The sequence below is a fragment of the Leiobunum rupestre genome, chromosome 4 (assembly GCF_980474605.1).
Source record: "Leiobunum rupestre chromosome 4, qqLeiRupe1.1.hap1, whole genome shotgun sequence".
Taxonomy (NCBI): domain Eukaryota; kingdom Metazoa; phylum Arthropoda; class Arachnida; order Opiliones; family Sclerosomatidae; genus Leiobunum; species Leiobunum rupestre.
Genome location: NC_143387.1, coordinates 38,399,827 through 38,408,848, shown reverse-complemented (window position 1 = coordinate 38,408,848; position 9,022 = coordinate 38,399,827). Strand labels below are relative to the sequence as shown.

The 9,022-nt window shown below is 36.4% G+C and overlaps 3 protein-coding genes across 3 annotated transcripts; 2 read left to right on the top strand and 1 right to left on the bottom strand.

The window, feature by feature from the left end:
* Positions 1–2,777: 2,777 nt before the first annotated feature.
* Positions 2,778–4,592, top strand: RnrS (ribonucleoside-diphosphate reductase subunit M2). The gene is made up of 7 exons (XM_090170741.1): positions 2,778–2,817; positions 2,910–3,042; positions 3,115–3,432; positions 3,491–3,624; positions 3,691–3,919; positions 3,980–4,198; positions 4,281–4,592. The coding sequence occupies exons 2-7, from the start codon at positions 2,980–2,982 to the stop codon at positions 4,431–4,433; spliced, it is 1,116 nt and encodes a 371-aa protein (XP_090026867.1). The 5' UTR covers positions 2,778–2,817; positions 2,910–2,979; the 3' UTR covers positions 4,434–4,592.
* Positions 4,593–4,626: 34 nt separating this feature from the next.
* On the top strand, positions 4,627–6,753 carry EMC10 (ER membrane protein complex subunit 10). Its single transcript, XM_090170742.1, has 7 exons — positions 4,627–4,815; positions 5,304–5,355; positions 5,420–5,541; positions 5,670–5,753; positions 5,822–5,997; positions 6,059–6,155; positions 6,281–6,753. The coding sequence occupies exons 1-7, from the start codon at positions 4,738–4,740 to the stop codon at positions 6,368–6,370; spliced, it is 699 nt and encodes a 232-aa protein (XP_090026868.1). The 5' UTR covers positions 4,627–4,737; the 3' UTR covers positions 6,371–6,753.
* LOC149947679 (suppressor of SWI4 1 homolog) lies at positions 6,743–8,724 on the bottom strand. Its single transcript, XM_090170740.1, has 2 exons — positions 7,708–8,724; positions 6,743–7,356 (listed from the first exon to the last, which is right to left on the bottom strand). Exons 1-2 carry the CDS (start codon positions 8,567–8,569, stop codon positions 6,779–6,781), a joined length of 1,440 nt encoding a protein of 479 aa, XP_090026866.1. The 5' UTR covers positions 8,570–8,724; the 3' UTR covers positions 6,743–6,778.
* Positions 8,725–9,022: the final 298 nt, after the last annotated feature.

Sequence of the window (9,022 nt, the reverse complement as noted above, 5' to 3'; positions counted from 1 at the left end):
GAACACTGCCTACTAGGAACAACAGTCTCACACATTGCCAATTAAAAGTTTATTAGGAATAATAATAAACGCTCGCTCCAGCTATGAATGGTTCAATCTTAACCTCTAACTCTCCAGTTCATGCCTTAGGAGTATGGATCGACCCTTTCCTTAATTACAGTATTCATACCACTAAGGTGGTGAAGAAAATAAATTGTATTAATGGTTAAAGGGATCCCTCACTCACAACAGGGGAAGTCATAGGGGTCACAAAAAAACTGGTTTTGAAGAACACTGCAAGTCTGGATTTTATGTTACCCCTATGCTTCCCCCTATTGTGAGTGATGGATCCCTTTAAGCAAGGAGGTCGTTCTATTTTCTAGCACCAAAACTCATACGGACTCTCTATCACTCACTAGTCCTTCCCTACATAAACTTTGCATCAGAGGTTGGGTGGTAGGGATAACCTAGTTAAAGCCCATAATCGATTCACTAAACTTGAGCGGGGTCTTGATTTTTGCCGCACGCTGAACGATAACTTAAATTAAATGTTTACCCCCCCCCCCCATGCGTCGGAATACCCTCTATGACATTATTCGGATATGGAGTATGTGGACGGGCAAGGAAGCACTGGTCTCCAGTTACTTTATCGAGATGAATGTCCTCAGAAAGACTTAGAGGCCACGGGGCAAATAAATTTAAAGCTCGTATCAAGACTAAAATGCGCCAATGGCATTTTGCCGTTCGTTCCATCCTTCCAGTTTTCATAAGGTTATCGCGTCGGGCTGTGCGGTCTGTGGTGCCTGATTTTCTTTTAGCTCAACCTGACACTGTATATTATACATTATCACGTTTTTGTTTTTTACTTGCTATATTATTTTATAATTTTGTCCTTGACTCCGTTAATCATGACCGGTCATGTGTGCGGTTGCATATAAGCTTCCGGTAGCCTAGCAATCTTTTGTATATTTAATCCGATTTCTATGAATAATATTGAAGTCAAGTCGAGTAAACGATTACTGTCTTGTTTAAGGGGAAATTTTATATTATTCGAGTCAAGTAATTCAGAAAAAACCTCGAGTAATATTTTTAACGAGCAGGGCCGTGCAGAGGTATCCTGGGGCCCGGGGCAAACTTACTTGCGGGCCCCTTCGATTTGCACCCCCCCCCCTTGAGCCCTGAAAACTTTTCCCAAGTTATCTTGATTTGCACGCCCCCTTGAGCTTCTTCGATGGGCCCTACAGGTACGGGCCCTTTTCGCCCGGGCCCCGGGGATTTTGCCCCTCCAGCCCCCCTCTGCACGGCCCTGTTAACGAGAAGGGCTATCGAGTATACTTGACTCGAGCTGGTTTTATTCTAGTAATTAGAAATGGGCGTGTCTTAAAGCGGGAAATCTCACGAGAAAAACTCTCGCGCCTCGCTACCCTAATTCGACGAAAACTCGTCATTAAGCCTAGTCATGGTTATTATATTATTAGCTTACCTGATTATCTCTTTTATAACCATACAAATACCTGAAATTAGGTATCACTACACATCTTTCGCGAAGAACATTATAATTACTTTAAAATATTAAGTACGATAAAAAATTGAGGTTTTTAAATCCATTGTTTTATAAGCCCATTTTGCGCGGGAAGATCGCCTACTTGTTACCATGACGACGCATTCTTTTCGCGTTAAACCTCGAGCCAATGAATTAGAAATGTCGTGTTACGTCTTACACTTGACGTAGTTAAGCCCCGCCTTTTTCTCGGCGTGCTTTCGTATCACCGTCCCAATGGAACCTTAGACATTCCAAGTGTATACCTCTATAGTTTCCTGATTCAAGCTATTAAAAACGGTTATAAGTTAAAACACGCTATTCTAATGTAGCAGACGAAGTGCACTGGTCGTGGTCCAGTTTATTTATTCTAGGCCAGGGGGCCACTGGTCACCTGTCCACTTTCTAAAAAATCCTTATTTCCAACCCTGACTAGGACCGTAATAGAGGAACTAGTGCCTCTATGCTAGAACGTTGCTAAAATCGAAAGCGGCATTTTCAACACAGACCCGAGCGGAGCTCGCGTATACCGCCAGTTCGTTTCAGCTTCTCTCCCATCACCCCTTCAAACTGAAACTGGTATAGTGCTTTCTCTCTCTACGAATTTTTCTCGGAGTCACTTTGCTTAAAAATTGCTTTTTTTGGTTGCCCCGTCCCTCGAGTTGGGGCAGCTCGGATCAATCCGCGAGGGAGCAACAGTGCCAATGGAAGACGTGCCTCCTTTTGGGAGTTGCCCTTTTTGCCCCAATGGAACACGTTTTATATTTAGGAGCGCTCCAGGAGCGCTCAGGGGACTCCAATGGAAAACGCCATTACACTGACGACTGTTCGCACTTCTCTTCACCACACCTTCAATCCAGAAGTGGTATAGCTCTAAACTCTATCTCTCTCTTCTCCTAGCGGCCGCATTTTCAGAATTTATAGCGCGATTCTCTCTTCTCCTAGCGGCCGCGTTGAACGCGTTCTCTCACCTAACTTCTGTTTCTCTCTACTCCTTTCCCTCTTTTGCCTTCGCCTGTTTCTCTCTACTTATTTCCCTCTTTTGCCTTCGCCTTGCAGCATTTACAGCATAAAATGGCACTCTGACGGCGCCACACGAATTTCCCATAGAACTCGCCCCTAGAGAAATACGCTCGCTCAGCTCAATAAATAAATTATAAAGTCAATTGACTGGTTAAGCCAGCTTGCAAAAACGTGTAGGGGGAACTTGTAGGATCGTAGACGTACCTTTGTGTGTACAGCCGGCACCTACACGATTTCCAGCCATTTTCGGGCAGTTGTTTAATCTCTCTATTGACGTAATATTGGTGTGTTAGAAAGAAAAACCGCTTTTTTGGCGCGTGTTTTACTATTTTGGCGCGACTTTCATGTTTGTCCGTTACTTCCAGAGTAGTTTTCAAGCAGAGCAGAAGTGCGTTTAATTCGCTCCTAAATTATTTCAACGTAAACTATAAACTAAAATGAATAAAATTTTAAATCAGCGTGCCTTAAATAATTTAACTAATGCAATTGACAATAAAGAGGTAAATTACTTAATTGTAAGATTACATGTATTGATATATCATACTTTTATGATGCTATGTCTTTGCCTTTAGAATGAATTGGAAATAAGTAATAAACCTCTGGAAAAGAGCTTTGTGCCTGAAGGAAAACTAGAAAACAAACCAACTAATGATTTTGAAGATGAACCACTCTTGAGGGAAAATCCTCGTCGCTTTGTCATTTTCCCTATTCAGTATCCTGATATCTGGAATATGTATAAAAAAGCTGAAGCATCTTTTTGGACTGTTGAAGAAGTTGATCTTTCTAAGGATCTGTCATTTTGGGAAAATCTTAAGCCACAAGAAAAACATTTTGTTTCTCACGTTTTAGCTTTCTTTGCAGCCAGTGATGGAATAGTTAATGAGAATCTTGTAAGGATAAAGTACTAATTTCTATGTAAGGGATATTTTAATCATAATATTTTGTTAGGTGGAACGCTTCAGTCAAGAAGTTCAAGTAACAGAAGCCAGATTTTTTTATGGCTTTCAAATTGCGATAGAAAATGTCCATTCTGAGATGTACAGTTTACTGATCGAAACATATATTAGTGATCAATCAGAACGGTATTCGCCTATAATGGAATCTGGGATTAGAATTTTTTTTTAAATTATTTATTGATTGCTTTACAGTGATAAGTTATTCAATGCTATTGAAACTCTGCCCTGTGTTAAAAAGAAGGCAGATTGGGCCTTAAATTGGATTGGTGATAAGAAAGCCTCTTTTGGCGAAAGAATTGTAGCTTTCGCAGCAGTTGAAGGCATTTTTTTCTCTGGGTCATTTGCTGCTATTTTCTGGCTAAAGAAACGAGGTCTTATGCCAGGTCTCACCTTCAGCAATGAACTTATTAGTAGAGATGAGGTCAGAATTTTTAACCTTCAAAACCATTCTGAATTTAAAAATTTCTTAATACATTTTCAGGGTTTACATTGTGATTTTGCTTGCTTGATGTTTAGTCATCTTGTAAATAAACCATCAGAAGAACGTGTGATAGACATTATTAAAGAAGCTGTTGTAATTGAACAAGAATTTTTAACTGATGCTCTTCCAGTAGCTCTAATTGGAATGAATTGTACTCTGATGAGACAGTATATAGAATTTGTTGCTGATAGGCTTCTTGTAGAGTTGCATTGCCCAAAAGTAACTAGATTTGTTCAGTTTAAAGTTTTTAAATGCTTCATTTTGTTATGTACCTAAATCCTATTCTAAATATTATTTACAGATCTATAATTCTGAAAATCCATTTGACTTCATGGAACATATCTCATTAGAAGGGAAAACAAATTTCTTTGAGAAAAAAGTGGGAGAATATCAGAAGTATGGTGTCATGTCAGAGCAAGACGAAAGAGTTTTTACATTAGATGCGGACTTTTAATTGTTTATTTGTGCACCAACATCGTGTCATTTTAATATGTACATCATTTTTTCATATTGAAATTAAGTTCTTATTTAATTGTATTAATAAGCAACAATTGTAAATATATTTTATTGGCTGATTGGCTTCTTTTTCAAAATTAAAGGTTTTAAATTGTCATTTTTTCTATAATTGTGAGGTATATTACTTATAATGGCAACACGTCAGCAATAAAAAGGAAGGGAAACATTGGATAAACGACTGGCAGCACTGAAAAACATAAGCCTTGGTCAGCCGGAGGAGATTTAATGTAGTTACTGTTAAAATGACGAACACAGTAACATACAAAATTTATAATGTACTAATTTTATTTGCATTGAAGTTAACCACATTAACATTTGGTGTAAGATATTGTTTTATATACTTGATTTGTATGCCTCACTTTAAGAGGATTAGAACATTTGTTAGTAGGGAAAATATTACATTGTTTTTCTGCTAAGAGTAATTGGCTCATGTTTTCTAAATGGTGACTTGGTTAGTGTTTGCAAACTAAATTAACCATTAAAATCATTATTTAAGGGCTACACCTGCGTTAAACTTTGATCTGTTTCATGTACTAGTTTCCAGAATAGGATTGGTCGTATATGCTACCACATGCTAAGTTTTGGGCCGGTGTGGCCCTTTTTACATAAGCTGCTTGCTTAAAATGTCTCACAAATGAAATAGCGAAGTAAGATAAAAAAATGGTGAAAGTAGTAAAGTTTTCCTTACTCTAAAATACCTTAAAATTAAATGGATAATTTACTTTTATTCCAGCGAATAACAAATATATTTTTTTTTGTCAGTTTGTCTTTTAAGTTAACTTTGTAATTATAAAATTAATATTTTCAGAATGAAAATGATGGTCAATTATCATTTAATGTATATCACTCATTTGACCACTGTAAGTTTACAAAAGTAAGTTTCACGATTTTAACAACAAATCTAATGCAAAAATATTTTTTAAGTGGGACAAGGACAACCTATAACTTACACACCCCGTGGTTCAGTATTTATTCAATCAATTAAAAACCATGAATTGACTTATAAAGAAAGTACAATAACCACCAATGAACTTGCAAAGTTAAAAGTAAGTTGTTGCTCGAACTATTTAAAATAATGAAATTGAATTAGGACAAAATAATTAGGTAATTACAAGAATTTAACCATAATTTCTCATGAGCTTTCCTAACATAAAATCTAAAACTATTGAACCAGAAAATAGCACAAGATGGTGGTATCTACAGAATCAAGTTAACCAGCACAATGGAAGACACATCAGCGACATCATTTACTTCAGCTGTAAACAAATTTTTCTATACCAAAAATTTCACTGTCCTTAAAAAAACCTAATTTTAAAATGTTTTAAGTGTTCAATTTACGAATCTGGCCTGTCTGATATATTGACCATATCTGTGGACCAATCTGGGAATTTGCTGGGTGTGGCGATTCGTGGGGTAAACACTCAGTGTAATGGGGATACGTCACCTGAGAGGTTAAGTTTTAACACCACAACAAATCTAGTACAAATGTTTAATGCACCTGTGTAAGTAATTATATTGGGTATTTTTAAAATTTTATACAGAAAAATTACAATTCCATTACAGGCCAGATACTCAAACTTTCATAATGAGAGTTGAACAAGAAAAAGCAGAGAAAGTCAGGGGAGAACATGGTGATAACCGCTCATTTTTTGCAAAATATGTACGTATTCTCATAGACAAGTTTTATCAAGAACCCATTTATTAAATAATTGCATAAATTGGTTCTTAGATTTATTGGTATAATAACCATAATTCAAATGAGTGTGATTGATTTTTTATTTTCAGTGGATGTACATTGTACCATTAGTTATATTCCTGCTCATATCTGGTGCATCCCAACCAGACCAAGGAGGCGGGGGTGGAGCAGCAAGATAATAAATTAAATATGAATCATTCGAAACTCTCTGCACTATTGAATCATTACTTTTGTTTGAATTATGAAATTTAAGGCTTTAAAAAATTTATTTATAAGACCACCATAGAGAGGTTACACAATTGACTTACGAAAATTTGTTCATACACCTAACATTTCAGGGTACCACCCTGGCTCAGCCACTGGAATCTAGACTTAAGATATTCAATAGGAACCACATTATCCCCTCATAATAAATCTACCCTGAAATTGCCTTATTAGGCGACTAAGAATTCCCTAGGCCTACATTTCATGATAAATTTTTTTTCAATAAATTATGTCAGAAGTTTGTTCAATGTAAAAGCAACCTTTTGTAAAAATCCAATAAAATTTCATTTTATTGTAAGATATTTCTATTACCAAGGTACATATTATTTCTTTCTAGTTTGTTTAATGTGTTTCATGACAACTCTAGTTTTTTTAGCAATAACAGACTTTTTCTTCAGAGCTTCTTTTCTCTTCTTCCTTCGTTTCAATATTTCTTGAGCACTCATGAGTGGTTTTACTTTTTCTTTCAATTCTTCAATGCCTTTTTTCTTCTTGGTGACTTTATTCGATTCCCCATCAACTTTTTTATCTTGAAATCTAACTTTCTTAATTTCTTTGATAGACTTTGCTTTACCTTTAACAGTTTTATCGTGCATGTTTCTCTTTCTTTTCAATCTTGGGAAAAGACCCTCATCTGGTTTTTCACCGGTTTCAGCCTCATACCATTGCGCATCCTCCTCGGCATCATCATTGTCCTCAATCTTTTCATTTGCGTAACTTATCCTGTTACCAGTCTTCCGTGATTCTTGAGCTATTTGTTTTTCTTTCCTATTTTGACTCTGTTGTTTTTTTCGTTGAGCCTTCAGCTGTTTCTGTTTTTGCTTTCGCACTTTTATTTCATTTATTTCTTCAGGCGTTTTCTCGATAAGTGCATGATAAAGGACATCACCTTCCATTAAATCTATGTAAAGAATATCAATCAAAGATTGGTACTTACTTTTTCAACATGTTTAAAATTGACTATTAGTATCTCTTAAGATTGGGATAATTTACTGTTGTTGTTCCAATTGCTAGGCTAATACCCAAGGCACCACCTTAGGCCTAAGTCATCATGCGACTTTTGAAGCCCTTAATTCAGGTGGCCGGGTTACAATGCGTAGGAGGGTGGTGGCAAGCCCTGCATGCCACGAGATCGAGCCAACAGCTCCCTACACTAACTATAATTAACTAGTAGCAACTTTGTTAACTGGAAATATTTATTTAATCAAGAATGGACATTTCAAGACATAACTGCTATAAAATGAAAACCTACCTTCTTCAATCTTGATCAATTCCAGTGTCATTCTTGGTCCTAGCTCCACAAGACGAATAGCACTTTGTTGTGATTTTTGATTTCCCCTACTTGAAATCTTCTGTGGAAGTGTCACTTCGTTGAATGGTCCATCTGGTTCAGCCTCACTTTCTGACAAATTTCCACCAGTAGTAATAAACTCGGAAATGTCCTCCATATGGCCAAGGTCAGGAATTTTACTATTCACAAGTTTTTTAACTGGCTTGCTTACTCCGCAGGGTACGACTTTAATAGTGTAGTGGCGCAAATCAATAGTCTTTGTTTCGGAATCGTAGTTCAAGAGTAAACATCTTCTGATTGTGTTTAGCTTGACTTTATTAATATTAATTGAGGGAAACATGTTTTGAAACATAGATGTCATCAATTTTAGGTGTAGTCCTTCTCCAGAGAAATTGTTCAAGACTAATAAAGGATGATTCGCAAACTGACTCAAATACGTAACTCTCTTCTTTAAAGAAGATAGAACATCTTTAGCCAAACAATAGTTATTGATCTTAAAAGTCAGTGTTGGTCCACGTGGTAATCGCATTACCCTCATGTACATAGCAGTTTCAGATTTTGTAAATATTACCAAGTGAGTAACATTTAGCAAACCGGACACTGCCACAAAATCTTTAACTACATTCCTTTTCTGAACTTTGAGGTGAGAAGCGGTAAATGGCGCCATAAGCTTTCTAAAATCTAACATCAACTGGGTACAGTTTTTCCCAATCTTTCCTCTGTAGATTACAAAAGTATGTGGTGCTTTCGTCACCTCCTCTGGTTCAACATTTACAAGAGCTTGTTTGGCCCTCTTCACAGCTCTTCCTCTTTTCTTGCCCATCTTGATTCAAAACTTTTGTTGATTAATTACTTATGTCTTATTAATTTTAATTTTAAAAATAAACTCTAAGCGAAAAGCTTAAGAAACATTTCCAACAAAGTCAAGTAACTGAGATCCAGTCAATTAGTCTACTCACCTCTCAGGCTCTCAACAACCACGTGTAGCCATGCTCGATATTTAGATAGTATTACTGCGACATCTAGAGCGTCTTATTTTCAAATAAATACCACCAAAATTGTTATTTTCTATTATCAGACTAGTGTAATAATATTTTTTTTATTTCGAGTAATTTTTATCTATAATAAATTTGACTAAATTTGTTACTGCACTCGATCAATAAAAAAAACTGTTAGATGACACTACCTACAGGGAAACTAGTATAATTGTAAAACCATGGGCAAACTACGGTAAAACCAAACTGATTCTCCTCTTATAATGAGTGTCTGTTCCGAA